This window comes from Megascapheus bottae, chromosome X (assembly GCF_031878675.1).
Source record: "Megascapheus bottae isolate mThoBot1 chromosome X, mThoBot2.hap1, whole genome shotgun sequence".
Classification (NCBI taxonomy): domain Eukaryota; kingdom Metazoa; phylum Chordata; class Mammalia; order Rodentia; family Geomyidae; genus Megascapheus; species Megascapheus bottae.
This window is the reverse complement of record NC_143547.1, coordinates 36486904-36512386: the sequence shown is the minus strand read 5'-3', so window position 1 is coordinate 36512386 and position 25483 is coordinate 36486904. Positions and strand designations below refer to the sequence as shown.

The window sequence follows — 25483 nt, the reverse complement described above, 5'->3', positions numbered from 1 at the left end:
GAATAATAGCAGCTATTCTAAATGTTTCAGTGTTAAACTAGTTCCTCAGGTATTCTGGCTTTTGAAATTGCTATGCGAGATTAGATAGGACTGTATCTGCCTGCAAAAAACAAAAAAATATTTCTCAACATACCACAGAAAAAGACTGTCTCCAAGAAGTTTATACTTATAGTATTATATTCTCCAATACTTTTACAAAAATATGCACAGTTTTCCCAGTACCTTCTACACAGAAGAGAATGATAAATGAAGTATAATCTTTATGCCTGTACTGGGGCTTCAACTCAGAGCCTGGAAAGTGAATCTTAGTATTTTTGCTCAAGGTTAGTGCTCAGCCCTGAGTCACAGCTCCATTTCTGGCTTTTTGCTGTTAATTGCAGTTAAGAGTCTCACGGATTTTCCTTCCTGGGCTGGCTTCAAATTGTGATGCTCAGATTTTAAGACTCTTGAATAGCTATGATTATAGGTGTGACTGGCACTCCACTGTTGAGCAAAGAATTCCACCTCTTGATTAAGAATTGATTGCCTTCAGTCTTCCTTCATTAGATAAAGAATCCAATAGTAAAGAAACAAAGACAGAATTGACAGACAAAAATAAAAAATAAAAATAGAGCTGCTGTTTTAAATTGTATGGGTCATCTACAGGTACTTCTATGGAAGAAGAATATGGAAACAGAATCTGAAACTTAGAAGTGATAGAGACCATCTATAGACTGCTATTCAAAACCTAAGGAACTGGACTTGCCCAGAGGCAAATGACTGGCTTTCAGTAGGGAGACAGAAAGTTGCACTGAAAAAAGTAGGAATTTGTGCTAAGACTATGGCCTAGTGGTATAGTGCATGAAGCCCTGGGTTCAATTCCTTGGTAATAAATACACAGTAAAAAGCCAGAAGTGGTGCTGTGGCTCAAGTGGTAAAGTGCTAGCGATGAGAAAGCTCAATGACAGTGACCAGACCCTGAATTGTAGTCCCAGGACTGGCAAAAAAGAAAATATGAGTTTACATCAGTTACCAAAAATTGAGAAAGATGAGGTACAAAAAATACCAAAACAGAACAAAAATCATGTGATCATCTCAATAGATACAGAAAAAGCATTTGACAAGATGCATTACCTCTTTATGCTAAAAGCTCTGGAAAGGGAGTGGGTGGTGGGTGGGGGGAGGGTAATGGGTACCAGGACATATGAAAGGGTATCAATGTATGTGAATTAATGCACCTTCTAACTGGCAAATATCATGTAACCCTTTTATTAATTACAATAAAAATATATAAAAAATAAAAATAAAAGCTCTGGAAAAACAAGGAATCCATGTAGCATTCCTCAGTATAATAAAAGCTGTGTATGAGAAACCTACAGTAACAATACACTTAATGGCAAAAAGCTAAAGCAATTTCCTCTAAAATCAGAAATGAGACAAGGATGTCCACTCTCCACTCCTCTTCTATATAGTATTAGAATTCCTAGCCAGAAAAATAAGGCAAGAACCAAACATAAAGGGGATCTAAATAGGGAAGGGGGAAGTGAAACTTACCTTCTGTGCAGATGACATGAGTCTGTATTTAAAGAACCCTGTATACTCCATTCCCAAGTTACTTGAGCTGATTTGAAACTTTGGGAAAGTAGCAGAATATAAAATTAACCCTCAAAAACCAATGGCTTGCCAGGCGAGGTAGCTCATACCTGAAATCATACCTACGTAGGGAGGCTGAGATCTGAGGATCAAGGTTCAAAGCCAGCATAGGCACAAAAGGAACTGAGATTCTTATCTCCAATTAACTTCTAGAAAACAGGAAGTGAGGCTTGGCCCAAGGGTTAGGTGGTAGCCCTGAGCTGAAGAGGTGAGGGACAATGCCCAGGCCCAGGGGTAGGGCAGTAGCCTTGAGCTGAATTGCTCAGGGACAGTGCCCAGGCGGAGTTCAAGCCCCATGACCCACAAAAACAAAACAAAACAACAACAAAAAAAAAAACAATGGCTTTCCTCTAAGCCAACGGGTAGAGTGAGGCAGAAATCAGGAAAGCAACTCCTTTTGCAATAGCCTCAAAGACAGGGATGTGGCCAGGAGAGATCAATACTACACTATTGGTGGGAGTGTAAACTCGTTCAACCACTATGGAAAGCAGTATGACAATTTCTCAAAAGACTAAACATAGAGCTCTCCTATGACCCAGTAATTCCACTACTTGTCATTTATCCAAATGTCTAGAAACAAGGACAAACTAAAGCCATTAGCACAACGATGTTCATTGCAGGATTATTTATCATAGCTAAGGTATGGACTCAATCCAGATGTACTTCTATACAATGGAATTCTATGCTGCCATCAGAAAAAAATGACATAGCCCCATTCTTAAGAAAATGGAAAGACTTGGAAAAAATCATATTAAGTGAAGTAAGCTAGACCCAAAGGAGCATAGGCTCCATGGCTTCCCTCATTTGTCATAATTAGCACACATCTAGGATTCTCTTACCAGAGGATCACAATAGTTCAAAACCTATGTACACATGGTCATACAGGATGAGAGTAAACGAAATGAACTCTAGGTTATGGAAACAAGAGGTTTATCTTTGTGACTGTTGTTCTTAATGTACTATGTGATGTTTTTCCTTTTCTCATTTTTTTTCTACTTATGGCTAATCTCATGTGGTTACTGTATATGACTTTTGTTACCTGCTAAATTGTATATACACTTATTTGTTTATTTGAAATAGGGAAGGGAAGGGAGACAACAAGATGATTGAGAGGGGTGGAGGAAGGGAAATAGGGACAAAAACACAAGAAAGGGTATCAATGGGCAAGAAGTACTGTACCTACTACTTGACGAATGTAACTGAAACCCCTCTATACATTACCTCAACAATAAAATACAATAAAAATTTACAAAAATATCAATCCAAGATGAACTACTGAAGAAAAAAATGCCTATCAAAAACTGAAGAAATACCTCATCAACTTGTTATGAACAAGAAAGAAAAAATTACCCATGATCATTTTAAATTATGGGGGCAACAGTAATAGAAAAAGAGGCTGCTTGAATACCTGTAAAATAGAAGCCAAGAATGAAGATGAAATGTCTACGGACGGTTTTTCTCCAGCTGGATGCTGGTGGCTCACATCTGTAATCCTAGCTACTCAGGAAGTTGAAATCTGAGGATCAAGGTTCATAGCCATCCCAAGCACAAAAAATCTGTGATTTTCTTATTTCTAATTAACCACCAGAATAATGGAAGTGGCACTATGGCTCAAATGGTTTAGTATTAGTGTTGAGTTGAAGAGCTCAGGGATAGCGGCTCAGGCCGAGTTCAAGCCTCACTACTGAGAAAAAAAAAGGTTCTTCAGCAAATAAAATAAGAAATTATTTCATTTATCTCTCTATAAAAGAAAAAACCTAGAGTAGATGCCCGTGGCTCATGTAATCCTAGCTACTCAAGAGGCTGAGATCTGGGGACTGGGATTTCAAGCCAACCTGAGCAGTCTGTGAGACTCTTACCTTCAATTAATCACCAAAAAGCCAGAGTGGAGCTGTGTGGTAGATCACCAGCCTTGAATTAAAAAAAAACCCTAAAATACTAAGATCTGAGTTCAAGCTTCAATGCCAGCAAAAAGGAGAAGGTTGAGGAAGTAGAGACAGAGGAGAAGGAAGTAGAGAAGGAGGAAGAGAATGGAGATGAGGAAGGAAGAAGTAGGAGTTCAAGCTCCAGAATCAGTAAAATGGAGGATGAGGAAGAAGAGGGGAAAGAGAAGAAGGAGGAGGATGAGGAGGAGGAGGAGGAGAGGAAAAGAGGAGGAACAAGAAGAGGAGGATGAACATCAGCAACAGCAACCAATAATATAGAAAACAGTATGAGAACTGTTATTTCTGATGTACAACAGAGAATGTAGGGCGCTTTACCTGTGACACGGAGAGAAAAGCTTACAAATAGCATCAGAAAACAGTGGAGCATTCTTTAAAGACTTGTAGAAAAACCTGACAATCAAGTTTCAAAGGTACATTTAAGAAGGTTGTAATAATGATGATGTCATCTCACAAAATGACCATGAACAAGAAACTAAGAAATGAGCTAGAAATTCAGCAATGGAAATAAAATCAGGGCCAGGGAGGTTGCCTAGTGGTAGAATGTTCGCATGGCATGCATGGAGCCCTGGGTTGAAATCCTCAGTTCCACAAACACAGAAAAAGCTGAAAGTGGTGCTGTGGCTCAAGAGGCAGAGTACTAGTCTTGAGCAAAAAGTGTCCAAGGACAGTGCCAGGACCTGAGTTCAAGCCCTGGGACTGGCAAAAAAAAAGGTTAATTGAAAACAGTGCAGCAAATTTTATAGCAGCAGCTCACTACTGCATGTGATGATGGTAACACCACTTCACTCATGTAAGAGTGTCATATGTTTGAAAAGAGGAAAGCCTCACAGAAGAATGGTTATTTTTCTTTTTGGTACCAGATCTGGGGTTTGAACTCAGAGTCTAGGAATTGTCTCCGAGAATTTTGTGCTCAAGGCTAACTCTCTACCACTTTAGCTACAGCTCCATTTCTAGCATTTCAGTAGTTAATTGGAGAAAAAAGTCTCATAGCCTTTCTTTTCTAGACTGGCTTCAAACTGTGATCCTTAGATCTCAGCCTGCTGAGTAGCTAGGATTACAGCCATCAGCACCTGGCCATTTTTTTTCTTTTTTCCTTCCTTCCTACTTCCTTCCTTCTTTCTTTCCTTCCTTCCTTATCCTAGGGCTTGAACTCAGGGCCTGAGTGTTCTCCTTGGACTTTCTCAAGGCTAGAGTTCTACTACTTGAGCCACAGCACCACTTCTGGCTTTTTCTAAGTGAGCATTCTACCACTAGGCCAAATTCCCGACCCACTTCCAGCTTTTTCTATGTACATGTCACTGAGGAATAGAACCCGGGTCTTCGTGCGTGCTAGGCAAGCACTCTACTTCTAGAGTAGAAAATGGCTCCTGACCATTTTTATTTATTTATTTTTCTTTTTATTATTGTAATTAATAGAAGGGTTACATTATATTCACCAGATAGAAGGAGCATTATTTCACATACATTGATACTACTTCTCATGTTTTTGTCCCCATTTCCCTCTCATACCCCCTCCCCTCATCTCGCTTTGCACCTTCCCTTTCCTATTTCAAAGAAACAAATAAACGTATATACAATATACCAGATAACAAGGTAAGATACTGTAACAATATGAGAATAACCAAGGGACAGCAAAAGAGATAAGAGATAACATAGTACATTAAGAACAACAATCACACATTATATGGCTCTTGTTTCCATATCCTGGAGGTCCTTTCATTTAGCCTCATCCTATATGGGCTTTTGTATCTAGGTTTTGAACTATTATAATCCTTTGCTAGTTATTCATTTATTTATTTATTTAACACAACTGAAAAAAAAAAGAAGTCTCCAATCTCTGTGAGGGGCTCTGTGTTCATTCTGAAGCAAGCCTTCACTATTTAGCCAAGCAGCTGTAAACATTTATGCAGTCTTTACTTTCCCAGCCTCAAAGATAATGAAAATTGGTACGAGTTCTCTCCCATTTCTTCTGAACATGCACACAATCTTGCATTGTGTATATAGTTGTATACAAGCACATGACATCATATCACCTAAAGAAACACATAAGAACTATGTCTATACAGACATCTCATTTCCCAGCTCCTAGCTAAAGTTTGAGGTTATCCTGTTACATTTCCCTCACCACTGCATAACCACAAGCAATAAAACTTACCCTTGTTTTTGGTAAATGTTTTTTTTTTTTTTTTTTTTTTTTGCCAGTCCTGGGCTTGAGCTCAGGGCCTGAGCACTGTCCTTGGACTTTCTCAAGGCTAGAGCTCTACCACTTGAGCCTCAGCACCACTTTTGGCTTTTTTTTCTATATGTGGTACCGAGGAATTGAACCCAGGTCTTCATGCATGCTAGGCAAGCACTTTAACCACTAGGCCAAACTCCCGGCCCTTGATAAATGTTTTAAGAAGAAAGGTTTCCCTACTGAATGAGCTACACATTAGATTTAATAGAGCTAGCCAGGTCGGTATGTCTGCTCTGGGGCACATCACCCAGGCTAAATAATGGTAAGTATCAGAGACTGGGCATGTGATCTGGCCATTTTTTTAAAGAGGAAAAAAAAGAAAGGACATTTGAGAGAGAAAGACAATGCTTTAAAGAAGCTGGTATTGGAGAACTGGGGATTGGAGAGAAAGGCATTTGAAGAAGAAAAAGACAGTTGGCAAAAGTAAGTTTTTAAATAAGACTGCCTTTGATCACCAGAACACAGAAAATGTACAACTTATGAGTGCCTTCAGATTCAGACTTTTTTGTGCCAATTCTAGGGCTTGAACTAATGGCTTGGGTGCTATCCTTTTAGCCTTTTCATTAAGTCTGGCTGGCTCTATTATATCTCCATTTTTGGCATTTGGGTGGTTAATTGGTCAGACATTCTTACCCCAGCTGGCTTTGAACTGTGATCCTCAGATCTTAGCCTCCTGAGAATCAAGGATTACAATTGTGAGCCACTGTACCCTGACTCTTGACAACTTGTACACTTAACACTTAAGGCCATTACCAAAGAAATCTCACAGTGATTTCTAATGGGTCTCCAGTTTGCATATCTAAGCTGACTAAATCTCTTCTGCTTCACATTCTGCTCAGAATTTTTCCAGATATCACATTCCTGGGCATATGAACATAGTTCAATCAATGTATTAAATATAATTCCTTCAGGGTGTCAGTGGCTCATGTCTGTAATCCTAGTTTCTTAAGAAACTAACATCTGAGGATTGCTGTTCAAAAATAGTTATAAAGGAAAGTCTGTGAGACACTTATCTCCAATTAATTGCCAAAAAACCAGAAATGGGGCTGTGGCTCAAAGTGGTAGGGTATGAGTGAGTTTTAACAAAATAAGTTTTGTATTTATTATGTTTAATGTGATTTTGGAATTGACTTTGTGTGTGTGTGTGTGTGTGTGTGTGTGTGTGTGTGTGTGTGTGTGTGTGTGTGTGTGTTTCGGCCATGGGGCTTGAACTCTGGGTCTGAGTGCTGTCCCTGAGCTCAACTCAAGGCTAGTGCTCTACCACTTAAGCCACAACACCACTTCCAGTTTTCTGGTGTTTAAATGGAGATAAGAGTCTCAGAGACTTTATTGACTAGGCTGGCTTTTAACCTCAATCCTCAGATCTCAGCCTCCTGAGTAGCTAGGATTACAGGTGTGAGCCACTGGTGCCTGGCTAGAATTAACTTCTTTTATACACTTTAAATAAAGTAAAAGTTATGTAAAAAACAAACAGGTTGAACAAGAAGCTAAGGAATTATTCTCAGTAATTATAAGGTACCCATTAGCCTATTAGAATATAGTCTTTGTGATAATTACCTTTACTATTCTTAGGCAATTTTTATGTTCTTGAATATATTCTATTTGACTGAGAGAAACAAATAGATGGAAAAAAGTGAGCTATTATTATGAGGTTTAGGAAGAAGATAAACAAAATATGCAATTACAGAGTCAATCCAGGCCAATGTGGGGCTGTGGCTCAGACATATTAGGTAGCAGAAAAAATAAACCTATTACTCCTGCTGGGAAAATCCTCCTGAGATAGACCCTACATAATATTGAAGAAACTCATAAATTCTCAATTAACCAATGTGATAATGATGAGGGATCAAATGGGCAATGAAACAAAATAGAATCCAGGAATGTATTGTAATGTATACGCAGGAACTTGGTCTATAAGAAGGTGGTACTATGAATCATCATTGGATAAAAGAAGAGAACATTTAATACATGGAGTTTGGAAACTTGCTGGTTATGAAGCAATTAATCATTAATCCCTCATTAATCACAAAAGAAATACCCATTATATTAAAGATCTGACATGGAAGATATTATAGAATTATATGGAAATCGAGGAGGGTGGGACAAGGTGACAGATTAGAAGTGTCCTTTACTTTTGACTCCACGAATTAGAAGAATCGGGTAACAAAGGGTATGCTACATTCTAAACAGCAAGAGAGGAAAAGCATTGGGAATCACGAAGGAGATAGCAGGGAAGTAGAAAACTACAGTAAGATACAAAAGCAAAAGAGAAAATCAAAACAGAACCAAGCTCTACCTTAATTCCCTAGGGTGCAGGTAGTGGATAGGTGAGGGAACCAAAGATGGATAAAGGTATTATTATATTTTCAGAAAGTTCCAGTTATGCCACAGATATACAATCTGACCGATTCAATAATATTAGGATGGTTTTATGTGTAAATTCCTAGGCAGAAAGCTATTTCAAAAGGGATGAAATTACTTCAGAAGGAAGTTATTATTAAAAACGATACACGTTGGGTGCAATTGGTTCACACATGTACCTAGCTACTCAAGAAGCTGAAATCTGAGGATCACAATTCAAGTCCAGTCAGGGAAGGAAATTCTTGAGACTTTTATCTCCAATTAACTACCAAAAAAGCTCAGGGACAGCACCCAGGTTGATTTTAAGCACTAGGACTGGGGGAAAAAAAAACAACAAAAACTGACACATGAGCTGGGTGCTGGTGGCCCACACCTGTAATCCTTAAAATATTCAGGAAGCTGAGATCTGAGGATGGAGGATCAAAGCAAGCCCAGGTCGGAAATTCTGAGACTCTATCTCCAATTAACCAGTAAAAAAAGCAGAAGTGGTAAGTGGAATTGTGGCGCAAATGGTAAAGCCGTAACCTTGAAGAAAAATGCTCAAGGGCAACAACCAGGCCATGAATTGTAGCTTCAAGTAAGAAATAAGAAAGAAAAAAAAACCCTGAAACATTCCAACCTGTGTAGTAATGGATATAAACTAGAGGTCTGCATACTGTATGGTGGCCATACATTCCAATCCCAGCACTAAAAAGAAAAACACCACAGTCTGTGCATAGATATACGTGTATCTAACTAAATATATAGATGATGGCTCATGAGGACATATATCAAAGAGAACTAATCAGCAGTGAGGACTGAAGGTGACAAACAATAAATAAAGCCAAACAAGTGAGGGATTCCCATGGACTATTGATGACAGGATCATTCACTGAGATTATCCATACAAAAATCATTTCCAAGCCAGGTGCTGGGGGTTCACACCTGTAATCCTAACTATTCAGGAGGCTGAGATTTGAAGATCAGGTTCAAAGGTAGCCCAGGCAGGAAAGTCCATGAGTCATGTAACACCAATTAACCACCAAAAAACAGAAGTGGTACTGTGGCTCAAAATGGTAAAGTGTCATAGAAACTGGCATAGCACCAAGCCCTAAGTTCAAGACCACTGCTAACCAAAATAAATAAATAAATAAATAAAAGAAGAAGAAAAAAAATAAGAAAAAGAAAAATTCTCAATTTGGCCAGGGGAGGTAGCTTACAGTTGCAATCCTAGCTACTTGAGGATCATGGTTCAAAGCCAGCCCAGGTGCTAAAAAGTCTGTGACACTCTTATATCCAATTAACCACTGAAAACTGGAAACGACACGGTAGTTCAAGGGGTAGGGCAGTAACCTTGAGATGAAGAGCTCAGGGACAGCGCTCAGGCCCAGAGTCCTAGCCCCACCACTCCCCCCTTCAAAAAAAATCCCAATTTGCTTCTGAGGTAGAGAGCCAATCATAAAGTAAAAGGCATCTGTATATCACCTTTAGAAGAGGAATAATAAATATATAATAATAAAAAAGGTGGAAGTGGCGCTGTAGCTCAAGAGGTAGGGTAGGGTAGTAGCCTTGAGCTGAACAGCTCAGTTCAAGTCGCATGATTTACACTCCCTACCAAGAAGAAAGAAAAAAGCTCTATTTTGGAGCTGAGAGCATACCCTAGTGGTAGAGTGCTTGCCAGGCATGCACGAAGCCCTGTGTTCAATTCCTCAGTATACAGAAAAAGTGGTGCTGTGGGTCAAGTGTTAAAGCACGAGCCTTGAGCACAGAGAGGCTCAGGGGCAGTGCCCAGGCCCTGAATTCCAGCCCCAGGACTGGAAAAATAATGAAGGTAAGAGTGGGGCCGGAAGTGGGGCCTACTGGTAAAGCACTTGCCTAGAATGCCCAAAGCACTTGGTTCCATTCTTGAATACCACATACACAGAAAACGACAGAAGTGGTGTTGTGGCTTAATTGGTAGAGTGCTAGACTTGAGAAAGCTCAAGGACAGTGCCCAGGCCCTGGGTTCAAACCCCAGGACTGGCAAAAAAAATAAAAATATAAAAACAAAAAACCAGATACGAGTCCCGTGGCTTACCGGAGTACACAGCACATGAGCAGCAGATGGGTGGGGACATTAGCTGGATTAAGCATACTGGGAGTATCAGACTTCATACAGGCCAGGAAAGCCCGCATCCTTCGGTTCTTATCCTCAACTGCTTTGCCTAGCCAGAGCTTCTTGAGGTTTGGGCAAGTCCATTCTCGAAATGTCAGTGCAGATACCAGCTCAGGAGTTTGAGGTGACTTCCCTTTATAAGCAGACCATTCTTTAAGTATCACTGAAGGAACTGGAAAATAGAAATTGAGGAAAATTAGGCTGTAGAGATTCTGAAAATTTCTGAAGCTGGCTAAAATAGAATCTATTAACTTCAACATCTTTAAAATACTGACTACCTCAAAAATGTTTATGTTTAAATTGGTAACAATAAGAATTGTTTTTTTTCCAGTCGTGGGGCTTGAACTCGGGGCCTGGGTGCTGTCCTTGAGCTCTTTTACACAGGCTAGCTCTCTACCACTTTGAACCATAGTGCCACTTCATTTTCTGGTTGCTAATTGGAGAAGAGTTTTAAAGACTTTCCTTCCTGGGCTGGCTTAGAACCATGATCCTCAGATCTCCTGAGTACCTAGGATTACAGGTATGAGCCACCAGCACCAAGCATCACAATAATTTCTATTGCTAGCAGTAATCACAAGAGGAGGAATGTACATTAGGAAATTGATATGTGTTAGGAACTTCAGGTATACAATCTGATTTCTTTCTTATAAAAGCCCATAGGAAGAATGATTATGATTATATTATTATGTGCTATTTTGCAGAGGAAGTCATTAAGGCCCAATGTCTCTTAACTACCTTGAAAGTCATTCCTTCAGTAATTGTAGCAGGCTAGACAAGGAAAAAAGTATGAGGAAAAATTATGTGAATATGTAGCTTCATAACAGATAATAGTATATCTCAAAAGACTAAAAAATATCAAACATACGTAAGGTGTAATGGCGCATGCCTATAATCTTGGCTAGTCAGGAAGGTGGGGAAGGAGGACTGCTAGAGCCCAGAAGCTTGAGCACATGTGGGCAATACAATGAGACGTTGGCTCAAAAAATAACTAAAAGAGCTGGGTGCAGAGCTGGGAGATTGGCCTGGTGACAGAGTGCTTGCCTAGCATGCACGAAGACCTGGGTTTGATTCCTCGGTACCACATACATAGAAAAGCCAGAAGTGGTATTGTGGCTCAAGTGGTAAAGTCATAACCTTGAGGAAAAGCCCAAGGACAGTGCCCAGGCCCTAAGTTCAAGCCCTAGGACTGGCAAACAACAACAACAACAACAACAACAACCCCTCAATACCAGCACCAAAAAAATAGTACATAGTTTTTAACTCAGTGAGACATAAATTTAGAAACTCAAGAGAAAGCAACTCCATTGTACTTATTGACAATTCTTTGCTTTGTGTTGTGTCGCTTCTTTTTGAACTTAAAAACTTCTAATGAGGGATCATTTATTATTTTTATTATTTCCCCCTTATAAATAATCATTTATTTTTTGTTTGCCAGTCTTGGGGCTTGAACTCAGAGCCTGGGTACTGTCTCTGAGCTTTTTCAAGGCTAGTGCTCTACCATTTGAGCCACAGCACCACTTCTGGCATTGTTTTCTATGTGTATGCTACCAAAATATTGAACCCAGGGCTTTATGTATGCTGGGCAAACACTCTACCACTAGGTCACACTTCTGGTCATAATCTTTTCTATCTGCTTCCATTCAGTAAGTTTTCTTTGTTTTGATTTTTGGGAAGTTTGACCATGATTTATCTTTTTTTTAAAATATATTTTTTATTGTAATTAATAAAAGGGTTACATGATATTTGCCAGATAGAAGGTGCATCAATTCACATATATTGATACCCTTTCACATGACTTGGTACCCATTACCCTCCCCCCACCCCTCCATCCCCCGACCATGATTTATCTTGACAGGGATAAATCCAATTGTCCTTGGCTTTATACTACTTATAATATACTTGAATCTGTAGGATTATGTTTACTGTTGTATTAGAGGATATACCAGCCATTATTGTATTGAATATTTTATTAACTTCATCCTCTTTCTCATCTTCTGATGATATACTAGATCTTTTTGTAGTTCTACAATTCATTGTTCTTTTTGTTTCAATTTTCATGATAATTCTGACTTTAAGTTCATTGATTTCTTTCTCTTTTGTCTCCATCTGCCATTTAACTCACCAATTAAGAATTTAGTTCTGGGGCCTGGAGTTTGTCCTAGTAACTAGGATTACAGTCTTGAGTCATTAGTGCCCAGTTTCTTTTGGATGTCTTTAAATCTTTTTCGTGGCTTAGACTTTGCATTTTCATTTTTTTCTATGTATGTAGTACCAAGGAATCAAATCTAGGTTTTCGGGCATGCTACCACTAGGCCAAACTATCAGTCTGCATTTTCAATTTTTGTCAAGCCTATTTACAACTGTTTATTAAAATGTTTCATCATGGCTGCTTTGAAATCCTCAGGTCATTTAAATTTCTGTCATCTGGGTGTTGAACTGAATTTCATACCTTTCTAGTTTTGTAGATGATGATCAATATTCAGTTGAGGCCAACAATTATGATTATTATTATTATGACACTGACTCCGGACCTTCTGTGATCATTATTTAAAAATACCCTGAAGCTGGCCACTGGTGGCTCATGCCTGTAATCCTAGCTACTCAGGAGGCTGAGATATGAGGACTGCAGTTCAAAGCCAGCCCGGGCAGAAGAAAGTCTGTGAGACTCTTATCTCTAACCACCTGAAAGCCAGAAGTGGTGCTGTGGCTCAAGTGGTAGAGTGATAGCCTTGAGCTGAAGAGCTCAGGGACAGTGCCCAGTCTTAGAGTTCAAGTCTCACAATGGAAAAAACAAACACTCTGAATCTCATTTTAAATCTTGTATCTGGGCAGATCTATTCTGACTCTTCAAGTGTGTAAAGGAGGACACCATCTCATGGTAGAAGTATATGTCTAGATCCTCTGTATGTCTTTTTGTAACACTGAATGCTATCTGAGAAAGCACCATATCATAGCCTGGGTAAGGGTAGAAGTGTAGGCTTTTCACAGCAAGGCCTCTGTGGTGGGGGTGAGGGGAAGTCAAGTCTTATTCTGCGGTGTTTTGCTGGAGTACAACAATCACTACCTAAAAATTTTCTGTGTTGCTAGGTTGCTCCTTTTGGTACTTTGGCAAGAGAAAGCTGGCTTCTGGTGGGCTTTTATTGCTCTGTCACTGATGAAATTTCCAGGCTGCCTGCCAGCTTGTCTCACACCAAGTCTGAAATGGGGGAGGCAAAATGAAAACCCTGAGAACTCATTACTGTACCAGTGTATATTGCTTGTGTGCCAAGGTTATCAGCCTGTCTCTCTTTTGGTTGCTTCATATATAATACCTGGGAATTGTAGTTGTACTTATGAGGAAAAATAAGGACTATATAGAGCTAGTTTATCTTCCTGACAAAAGAAATGTCAAACATTCTTTTTTTGGGGGGTTACTGAAGTTTGAAAACTCAGGGTCCTATACCTGGCAGACATGTAGCCTACCACTCGAGCCATATTCCTTGTCCTAAAATATTTTTTTTGTGTATGCCAGTCCTGAGGCTTTGAACTCAGGACCTGAGTGTTATACCTGTGCTTTTTTTGCCAGTCCTAGAGCTTGAACTCAGGGCCTAGGCACTGTCCTTGGACACTTGCTCAAGGTTAGCACTCTGCCACTAGAGCCATAGCACCACTTTCAACTTTTTCTGGATATGTGGTATTAAGGAATCAACCCCAGAGCTTCCTGCATGGTAGGCAGGCATTCTACCACCAAGCTATGCTCCTGGTGGTTTCTTTTACTAGCAATATATCCCTTGAGCCACAGCTCTATTTCCAGTATTTTGGTAGCTAACTGGAGATAAGAGTCCCATGGACTTTCCTACCAGCGTCACTGCCCAGCTCCAAAATATTCTTTTGAGCACAGTCATTGGCAACAGTAATTTAAGGCTGGGTGGTGGCTCACCCCTGTAATCCCAGCCACTCAGCAGATCTGATGATCAAGGTTCAAAGCCAGCTTGGGAACAAAAGAACCTGAGACTCTTATCTCTAATTAACATCTAGAAAACAGGAAGTGGGGCTTGGCTCAAGGGTAGGGCAGTAGCCATGATCAGAACTCAGGGATAGGGCCCAGACCAAGTTCAAGCCCCATGACCCACACACACAAAAAAGTAACTTAAGCTTAAAACACAACAGTTTTAATGATCTGCAATGCTAAATCCCTAAACAACTATCTGAGGAGAGACTATGTCAGATATGTTTCTACATTCTCAAAGTCCAGCATGGTTCATACAAGTAGTCATTACGAATATTTTATGACTGCAAAATGGAGGCTTGCATTAGTTTATCTTCTATATCAATATAAATTCTGATCATGATGCACTTTTCCTGTCAGTCGTGGGGTCTTGAACTCAGTGCCTTGGGGTTGTCCCTGAGCTCTTTTGCTCAAGGCTAGCCTCTACCAATTTGAGCCAAAGCACCACAGCACCATTTCTGGTTTTCTGGAGATTAATTGGAGATAAGAGTCTCACAGATTTTCCTGCTTGAGCTGGCTCTGAATTTAGATCCCCAGATTTTCACCTCCTGAGTAACCATGTTTACAGGTGTGAGCTGCCGGTGCCTGGCTATGATGCATTTTTTAGGCTGTCTCTTCCACTGAATTTTTTTGTTAGTGTGGAGCACTGAGAGAAGTATATTTACCTTCCACAGGTAACCGCCGACGCATGGCCAGGCGTTCCAATTTTCGCTGTGTCTCTGCAAGACTAAAAAGGACTCCATATACATATTGACGAGCAGACCGGAATAGGAGAGCCGCTGGAGGGAGTTCCATGTTACACTCATCCTCAATACATACAGGAATCTTGATCTCACCCTAATAAGAGAAGGATAGAGGGGAAAGGAAAAAAAAACAAATTGAGTTCATTCAAAGTTGGGAGCTAGGCAGGAAAGCACACACAATGAACTGCAGCCTCTGAAGCTGAGTCAATCAATTTTTCTATTTATAGTCAGAAGGAATTTCTGATTAATAAAAAAGCTGTAAGAAGTCCAAAGGCCCAGAGTCATTTTGTAAGTTAGATTCCATTTTAAAGTCGCAGCTATGACCAGCTATAGCTGGCTATTGAACAGAGGCCATCTTAAACATTTTATTGAGAGATACATTATATGGTAGGATCATAGGAGGGAAATGGCTCTGCAGAAATAAAGGAGAGACAAGGAAAAAGGGTCTCTTTTGTGTTCTCCCTCTTGAACCAGTACTTATCAACTTGGTAGCCTTCAAAGTCTAAGAGTCACAAGTGGAGCTCTGGCTCAAGCAGTAGAGCGGAAAAAGCCAAGTGAGAACAAGAAGCTCCGAGTTAAAGCCCCCGAACAGGAGCATGCATGGGCACACACACAAGACTCACTAAAGGCAGATGGGTCATGTTTGTCTTGTAATCCTAGCTACTGAGGAAGCTGAGTTCAGTAAGACTCTTATCTTCAAGTAACAAGAAAAAAGCAAGAAGTAGAGGTGTGATTCAAGTGGTAGAGATCAAGTTTTAAGCAGAAAAAGCTAAGTGAGGGCACAAGGCCCTGGATTTAAGCCCCAATACATTCTCTCTCCCTCTCTCTCTCTCACACACACACACACATCTCACAGTAACACTTCTCATTTTATAAGCCTCGTTTATTGCATAGTCGCATCTCCTATTGGTCTCGAGTCACCTGAGGCCCTTAATGCAAGGAGAGACATTAGCAGGATCCTTCTTTTACCTCCCTTTAGGTTCTCATAGTCAGATGTTCTTTTTTGTTAACTTAGTGTTAGACAGGATGAAGTATGGGTAAGAAACAGACAGAGAGATACTGATGTGCCAGCTTACCTTAGTGAGGACATGGTAGATATATGGATACATAAGACCTCTCCGGTGTCTGTGTTCAGCAACCCGCAAAACTTCTGGAGCTACGGGAGGTAAGGGTGGAATGGTAATGTCCATGTGGCTCCGTGTAGACATAGATAACAGAGATGGGATGTGAGGTTCCTCATTCCCTAGGCTGGCTTCTGACACTCCTGCATCAACAGGCTGAACCCAAGACCCTCGGTTGCCACTGGGGTCTTCCCATCCAGGCTGCTGTTGAAGTGCTTCTGTGATGTGACTAAACACAATACAAGACAGAAAAGGGAGGTTGATAACCATTATTTTGACTTGAGCTGTTTCCTCTGATCCTAAGGACAGTGAATGAGCCCTGAACCTGATAACTTTCCTCTCAGTGACCCACCACTGTCCTCTTGGCTTCTTTCGCTTGACAGAAACTAATATGATCAAAGGACATTGGAATCACACTGAATATTTTGTACTTTTAAGGGGGGCATGTTTTTTTCATACATTTTTATTGTAATTAATAGAAGGGTTACATGATATTCGCCAGATAGAAGGTGCATTAATTCCCATACATTGATACCCTTTCACATGTCTTGGTCCCCATTTCCCTCCCCCCACCCCCAAAAGGGGGGCATGTTTAAGCAGGTGCAGTGGCTGTAGCCTGTAATGCTGGCTATTGAGAAGGCTGAGATTTGAAAATCCAGGTTCAGGTGGAAAAGTAGTATCTCCTACTAACCACCAAAAAAGCTGAGACTGGAAGGTGGGCTCTGTGGCTCATGCCTGTAATCCTAGATACTCAGAAGGCTCATATCTGAAGATCGCGGTTCAAAGCTAGCCCAGGCACTAAAGAACATGTGACTCTTACCTCTAATTAACCTCTAGAAAATGGGAAGTGGGGCTATGGCTCAAGGGTAGGGCAGTAACCTTGAGCTGAAGAGCTCAGCAATAGCGTCTAGGCCCAGAGTTCAAGCCCCATGACAAAGAAAGAAAGAAAGAAAGAAAGAAAGAAAGAAAGAAAGAAAGAAAGAAAGAAAGAAAGAAAGAAAGAAAGAAAGAAAGAAAGAAAGAAAGAAAGAGGGTATCAAGGTGTGAGAAGTAATGCACCTACTACCTTGTGAATGTAATTTTAACCCCTCTATATATGACCCCAACAATTAAAAAAATAAAAATAAAAATTTAAAAAGCTGAGAGTAGAGTTGTGGATGAAATGCTGGCCTTGAGTGAAAAAGCTAAGAGATAGCATCCAGGCCCTGAGTTCAAATCTCAGTACCAGCATTTAAAAAAGAAGTCATGTTTAGAGTCTACTTATGTTCTAAGAAAATAATTACACTTGCAATCCAAAAGCTGCTGTTTCTCAGGGAAAAACATCTGTTTGGAGGAATAATCTAAAAACAGATGAGCCACTTAAAAAAATGAAACACTTCAGCCACATTCTGGTGGCTCACACCTGTAATCCTAGCTACTTAGAAGGTTAAGATCTGAGGATCATGGTTCATAGCCAGCCCGGGAAGAAAAGTCCCTGTGAAACTCTTTATTTTTTATATCTTTTTGTCAGTCATTTGGCTTGAACTCAAGGCATAGGCACTGTTCCTGAGTTCACCTGCTCAAGGTTAGTGCTCTACCACTTTGAGCCAAAGTGCCACTACCTGGTTAATTAGAGTGACCTTCCTGCCTGAGCTGGCTTTGAATCAGGATCTTCTAATATCAGCCTCCTGAGAAGCTAGGATTCCAGGTGTGAGCCATCAGCACCCAGATCCTGTGAGACTCTTTTCTCCAATTAACCACCAGAAAACTGGACGTGGCACTGTGGCTCTAAATGGTAGAGTGCTAGTCTTGAGCAAAAGAGCTCAGAGAAAGAGCCCAGGCGAGTTCAAACCCCATAATCACCACAACAAAAAAAAATAAATTCCCACTCAACTATACCAATGATTCAACTCACAAAAAAATATTTTCTTTTCTTTTTGCATTCAGTGTATATCCCTTACAGAGAAATGTCAATCATCCTACAGTAACAAAGCTAAGCAACCCTTTAACCTGCTGCTATTGTGCTTTTTCTCAATGGCCTACATCTCTGAAAATGACCACCTACACCAGAACAAAGAATGAAGAGTAACAATGGGGAGAAGCTAAGAACATAAAGTTCCTTACATTCTCTTGGAAGGCTTCCCTTTTGAGATACTTACTCAGAATTGGTTCCATTTGGCTCATCTCCATCAGAGGAGGAGGAGTGGGAGGAGTCTGGTCCCAAATGAGGGGATGGTTTGGAAGTCAGGTAATTGGGAAACTGAGGTGCAGAATTGTCATATGAGACAGCCCAGCTGGCAAAGGGGTTGTTGTCCTGTAGCATGGGATCCTCAGCAAAAGCACTGGATTCTCCCAGTGCATGAGAGGAGAAGAGGAGAGATGAGTTGGGTCCCATTGTGAATGGTGGTGGATATTTCATTTTCTGGGGCACTTGGTGAGGAAACTAGAGAAGAAAACCAGAAACAAAGGCTATTGAACATTTTCCCACTCTTCAGAAGTTCTAACACAGTGAATGATGCTAGTCATAAGGACTACTGAGGTACAAAGTACTGAGGTACAAAGGTACTGAGATGAATAAGAAATAATTCCATTTTATCGTTGTTATTACATAATTATACAAAGGGGTTAGAATTCCATAAGTCAGGTTATGAGTACATTGCTTCTTGGTCACTGTCACCCCTTCCTTCATTCTCCCTCATTTCCTCACATCACCCCAACCCCACACCCACCATCTCTATCCTCAAGCTATATATAGTTCAGGTTTTATATAATATTCTTTGAATATAATGATGGCACTTGCTCTTAAGAACTAATTCTAGCAGAGATGCCTGACCACAATCCTACAGAGGACGAACAATGAACCAAAAAGGTTTCCAAGAATCACATTCTGGGCCGGAGTTTGGCCTAATGGTAGAGTGATGGCCTAGCATGCACGAAGACCCGGGTTCAAGTCCTTGGTACCACATACATAGAAAAAAAAAGCTGGAAGTGGTGCTGTGGCTCAAGTGGTAGAGCTCTAGCCTTGAGAAATGTCCAAGGACAGTGCTCAGGCCCTGAGTTCAAACCCCACATTCTGTGATATTCACTTATTAGGGCACCTTCTCAGTGCCCTAATGATTCCTGATTTGGATGCTATCCTTACAGAGTCTACTGGCCTCAAGGTAGAATGTGATACAATTATTCATGACTCTCATAGTTTGCTAACCCAGAATCAATGTTCATGTCTCAACTCAGATCATAAAAAATGGGGAAGCAACCAGATTCTAATGCTAACGGATGGTCTTGGGCTTTTTCAACAATACTCACCATTGGCTTTCCAGCAGAAATGGTGCCTACTTGATTTCGCGGTAGGGGAGGATTTCCAAGCCGATTATTTCGAAAGCCTGAAGCCAAGAGAAAGGGCTATACTTCAGTGAATCCTCACAATTTTCCTATATTATATTCTACTAACTCATCATCACACAACAAAGAATGTCATGAGTAACTTGTTAGCATATGGCTTAGTGGTAGAGTGATTGCCTAATGTGCATTACAGTGCCCAAGAAAAAATGAAAATTGAGCAGCTACTATGTGCTATGTTGGCATTTATATATAAATGATTTTATCTGATCATCCCATGGAGTAGTTATTTTGAGTCATATTTCATACAAATTAGACTTGCAAAGGTTATACAGCTGGTAAGCAGCAGAGGCAGATCTGAAATGCAGACCTGATGCCAAAGACCAGACTATTATTTAAATACACAGGCCCAAATGGAGGTTACAACAAAAAGAAACCAAGCTAAGTAAATGGCATAATCCTCATCTACAAACATGAGGAGGCAGAACTCTTTCTTACAACATGGAAATCAAAAGGAGAAAAGCCTACTAGACAGCAATGAGTTCTAAGTAAACACAGTGAAAATGAGTAAATGTAGAAGTGGAGCCATAGCTCCAGTGGCAGGGTGTTAGCCTCGATCTAAAAAGCTCAAGGGCAGTGTCTCGGCCCTGAATTCAAGCCCCAGGACAAGCACATAAAAGAGAGTGAATTTAAATTGGTCCTTGGGTTTTTGATGGGCCAACTCAGTTTCCCCTATTAACAGGACACTTTGGGGTCAGCTGGAAACCTTACCTAGAAAAGAGGGACCCACTGGTATCGGAGAGAGTTTCGTTGTGACTGAATAGTATTCAACTGCTTTTTTGAATCGCTCTATTTTATCTTCTGTCCTGGACTGGATATGGGAACATCAGATTTACAGAAAAAAAAAATAATAACATGAGTGTCTCTTCCATACAACTTAGAATTTGGTAGTCAAAACAATAGCAGAAATCAAATATTTAAAGACACTTAAAAGAGTAACTTTTCACTTAACAGAAAAGATTAGCTAGGGAAAAAGCATGATGGAACATAAAATCGAGAATACCTTCAAGAAGGTTTTACTTACATTTCATTCTTTTCAAAAGTGATCATAATATTTAGGAAAAAATACATTAGGATTTGAGATCAATCATATAGAATGACCATACAAAGGTATTTTGGTGTGTTTCCTTACAGTATTTAAAATTTTTCTTCTTGTTGTTGAAGAGTTATTACTCTTTTCTTCCTTTCCTCACTTCTGCCTTGTATCTACCTTTCCTTCTTTTCTTCTCTCTTTTTATTTTCTCACTATGGTCTCAAACACACAATCCCTCTGTGTGAGCCTCTCAAGAGACGACTAGCACACATCAATCCATGGCCAGCTAAGCATACCTAGTCTGCCCTAATACATATTATTTCCTACAGCTGATACTATATGTATAATCTTTACGCTGTTTTTATTGCATTAATAGTGTTTGTGAATGCTGTCATATTTTGCCACTAGAGGTTTTATAACCTTAGCGAGGCACGGTGGCTCACGCCTGTAATCCTAGCTACTCAGGAGGCTGAGATCTGATTATCAAGGTTCAAATCCAGCCCGGCAAAAACGGACCTGAGACTCTTATCTCCAATTAACCTCTAGAAAACAAGAAGTGGGGCTTAGCTCAAGGATAGGGTGGTAGCCTTGAGGTGAAGGGCTCAGGGACAATGCCCAGGCCCAGGGATAGGGTGGGAGACTTGAGCTGAAGAGCTCAGGGACAGTGCCCAGGCCAAGTTCAAACCCCATGACCCTCACACAAAAAAAGACATTTTATAACCACTGCCACAAAACTGCCAATTAGGTTGTTTCTCACATTTTGCTATTATAGGATATGCACTAAAGAGCACATATTATCCATAAGTTTTCTCTGGATTTCCCATTGGCAAGTATCCTCAAAATTAAATTTGTAGCTTAAAAGGTATGAACATTAAAGCACAAAAATACACATAAAAATTACAATGTGAAACCATTACATATTCACCGGAAGGGCTAAAATTTAAAAGATTATTATTATAGACTCATCAGGATAGTCACTAAAACTCTAATGATACTGCTGGTGGTAGTGTATGGTGATACAGTTTGGAAAAGAGTTTAGCAGTGTGTTATAAAATTAAACCTACTGGGGAGAGGGAGAGATGGAGAAGGAGGGAGGAGAAAGAGGGAGAGAGAGACAGAGGGAGAGTGAGTGGGAAAGAGAAGGAGAAAGAGGGAGAGGGAAAAAGGTAGAGAGGAGGGAGAGGCACAGAGGGGGAGAGAGGGAGAGAAGGAAAAGAGGGAGGAAAGAGAGGGAAAAAGGAAGAGAAGACAGGGAAAGACAGAAAGGGAGAGGGAGAGAGGAAGAGGGAGAGATGGGAGAAGGAAGGAGAGAAAAAGAGGAAAAGGGAAAGTGGGAGAGGCAGAGAGGAAGTGTCAGAAAGGGAAAGGGAGAGAGAGAGGGAGAGAAGGAGATGGGGAGAGAGGGAAAAAAGAAAGAAAACAAAGGAAATAGTGGTACACTTAACATTTAATAAATCTCAATATACTGAATGAAAGAAGAGAGGCACAAAGGAGTACATACAAAGTTCAGGAAGAAGTGAAACTCATCTTTGGCAAAAGAAGTAAAAAATAATATTGGACTGGAGCTGAAAAAATAACTTAGTAATCGAGTATGTGATTGATATATGAGAGATCAAGGTCCAGTACCATAAACAAAATGAATGGGCTAGGAGTGTATGTCAGTTGCAGAACACTTGCCTAGCATATGAGAGGTCTTGGGTTTGGTCTCCAGCACTGCCAAAAAAAGAAATAAATTACTACTTAATTTCCATGTGGAGAAAGCAACTAAGAAATGACTTATCAAGCCTTTCCCAATTCTCTTGAAACAGAATTTTAACACCTTCCCAGAATGTCATTGCTTAATGACATTTCTAATTTCTTATTATAAACAATGTTCTCAGAAATACATCTGTACCTAAGTCTTGTAGGTTATTTTACGGTGCAAATTCTTAGAAGTGTAATTACTAGGTCAAAGAGTGTGGTCATTTTCAGACCAATGACACATACTAAAATCTCTTTCTAAAATAGATTTCTCAAGTTACCTTCCTATCATCCAATGCATGAGAATATCCACTTTACCATACAACTCCAGTGTTGAGGATCTTACACACACACAAACACACATACACACACAAATCATCTACTAGCTCTAACAAATAAGATTTGTTTCTTACCAAACAAAAAGAACTTAGAATAAAAAAGAAAAGTAGGTCTGGGAGTTTGGCCTAGTGGTAGAGTGCTTGCCTAAGCATGCATGAAGACCATATACATAGAAAAAAGCCAGAAATAGTGCCGTGGCTCAAGTGATAGAGCTCTAGCCTTGACAGAGCCCAAGGGCAATGCACAGGCCTGGAGTTCAAGGTCCCAGGACTGTCAGAAAAAAAGTAGCAGGGCGAGGTGGCTTATGCCTGTAATCTTAGCTACTGAGGCAGCTGAGATCTGAGGATCACAGTTCAAAGCCAGCCTGGGCACCAAAAAGTCTATGAGACTTTTATCTCCAATTAAATAGCTGAAAACCGGAAGTAGTGCTATGGCTCAAGAAGTAGAGCACTAGCATTGAGCTGAAGAGCTCAGAGTCAGCAACCAGGCACACAGTTCAAGCCCCATGTCCAACAAAAAAAACAAACAAAAAAAACCCCCAGGACTTTTTACATGCATGCATGTCTAGACACAAAGAAAGGAACAAATGATCTCTAGCCATTGGCCTAACTTAACAATATCATTTTACTTTCTCAAAAAGTTTCAAGTTGGGCTGGGAATTTGGCCTAGTGGTAGAGTGCTTGCCTAGCATACACGAAGACCTTGGTTTGATTCCTCGGCACCATACACATAGAAAAAAGCCGGAAGTGGTGCTGAGGCTCAAGTGGTAGAGCTCTAGCCTTGAGAAAGCCCAAGGACAGTGCTCAGGCCCTGAGCTCAAGCCCAGGACTGGCAAAAAAAAATTGAACTTGATATAATTGGGTGAAAGAAAGGTTTTAAATATAAAGAATATTGAATAACATCCCCCTGTTATCAACATTCCAGTATTTATTAATTTATTGATGTCTTTAGGAACAGAATCTATCTTCTTCCTTCTTTTTTTGTCAGTTGTGGGGCATGAACTCTAGACCTGGGCACTGTCCTTGAGCTCTTCAGCTCAAGGCTATCACCCTACCCTTGAGCCACAGCACCACTTCCGCCTTTCTAGTGGTTAACTGGAGATGCCCTGGCTGGCTTTGAAAGGTGATCCTCAGGGCCGGGAGTTTGGCCTACTGGTTAAAGTGTTTGTCTAGCATGCATGAAGACCCGGGTTCGATTCCTTGGTACCACATACATAGAAAAAAAGCCGGAAGTGGTGCTGAGGCTCAAGTGGTAGAGTTCTAGCCTTGAGAAAATCCAAGGACAGTGCTCAGGACCTGAGCTCAAGCCCAGGACAAAAAAAAAAGAAAGGTGATCCTCAGATTTCAGCCTCCTGGGTGCATGAGCCACTACACCCAGCTCAGAATCGAGTTTCATGTGGCTAATTCTACAGTCATTCTCCTCCCTAGAAGTCATTCAGTTTGGTAGATTCTTTTTTCAGAAATTGTGCTATATTGATACACTCATGGATAAATTATAAAACTTTCTTTTTTCACATGAATGGAATCACATTAATACATTTACTTTGCTTTGTGTTTAATACATTCTCTTGCAGATCCAATCTGACCCAATCTACTGAAATACCAAATTGTCTAAGCAAACCCTGCTCTTCTGTTTCCTAACAGGCAAAGACTTATTGTTCAAGAGGCCCTACTACCTTTTTTTTAATTTGCCATTCCCGGGGCTTCAACTCAGGTCCTGTGCACTGTCATTGGACACTTTTTTTTGCTCAAGGCTAGTGCTCTGCCTCTTGAGCCACAGCGCCACTTCCAGCGTTTTCTATGTATGTGGTAACTGAGGAATTGAACCCAGGGCATCATACATGCTAGGTGAGCACTCTACCACTAGGCTATGCTCCTGGCCTAAGAGGCCATACTTCTTTAAAATTTTTCCAGACGATGTTTTTCTAGTTAATCTTCTGTGTGCTTTCTTTTTCTTTTCTTTTTTTTGCTAGTTGTGGGGCTTGACCTCAGGGCCTGAGCACTGTCCTTGGACTTTTCTCAAGGCTAGAGCTCTACCACTTGTGCCACAGCACCACTTTCAGCTTTTTTTTCTATGTATGTGGTACCAAGGAATTGAACCTTGCATGCTAGGCAAGTACTCTACTACTAGGCCAAACTCCTTGCCCCTCATTTTTTTGTTGTTGTCTTTTCCCAGTCCTGGAGCTTGAACTCCAGGCTTAGGTGGTATTCTTTGGCTCCTTTTCGATTAAAGCTAGTGCTCTACCAATTGAGTCACAGCATCTCATTTGGATTTATCTATGATTCATTGGAGATAAGAGTCTCATGGATTTTCCTTTTCAGGCTGGCTTCGATCCTCAGATTTCAGTCTCCTGAGCAGCTACAATTATAGGCATGAGCCACCAGCACCCTGCTTTCTGTGTTTTTTTATTTTCCAGTCCTGGAGCTTAAACTCAGGACGTGGGCACTATCCATGGGTTTCTTTTGCTCAAGGCTAGTACTCTGCCACATGAGCCACTTCCAGTTTTTTATTCTATTTATGTGGTACTAAAGAATTGAACTCAGGGCTTAATGCATGTTAGGGAAGCACTCTACCACTAAGCCGCATTCCCAACCTTCTGTGTTCTTTCTTTATTGTACTTATTTGTTTGCTTCTGCCTCTCCATTTAACCTGAAATTCTGTGAGAACTGAAAATGTCAGATTCACATTTATATCCTAATGCTTAGCAAACGCTTTTATTTTTTGTGCTTATCCCTGAGCTTATTTGCTCAAAGCTAGTACTCTACCTCCAATAAATTACTCAGAAAAAAAGTCAAATGTGGCACTGTGGCTTGGCAGATGGCTAGGATTGAC

At 40.5% G+C, this 25483-nt stretch overlaps 1 protein-coding gene across 2 annotated transcripts in view; it reads right to left on the bottom strand.

Annotated features, from left to right (window-relative positions):
* The window catches only part of Fam120c (family with sequence similarity 120 member C), a 110013-nt gene that overhangs the window by 34082 nt on the left and 50448 nt on the right, over window positions 1-25483 (bottom strand). For both annotated transcript variants that reach the window (XM_090326811.1, XM_090326812.1), the window contains exons 5-10: window positions 20251-20350; window positions 19447-19523; window positions 18300-18583; window positions 16117-16390; window positions 14963-15134; window positions 10232-10481 (exon numbers count right to left, since the gene is read on the bottom strand). In XM_090326811.1, the coding sequence (XP_090182937.1) occupies window positions 10232-10481; window positions 14963-15134; window positions 16117-16390; window positions 18300-18583; window positions 19447-19523; window positions 20251-20350 (1157 nt within the window). The remainder of the gene's footprint in view (window positions 1-10231; window positions 10482-14962; window positions 15135-16116; window positions 16391-18299; window positions 18584-19446; window positions 19524-20250; window positions 20351-25483) is intronic.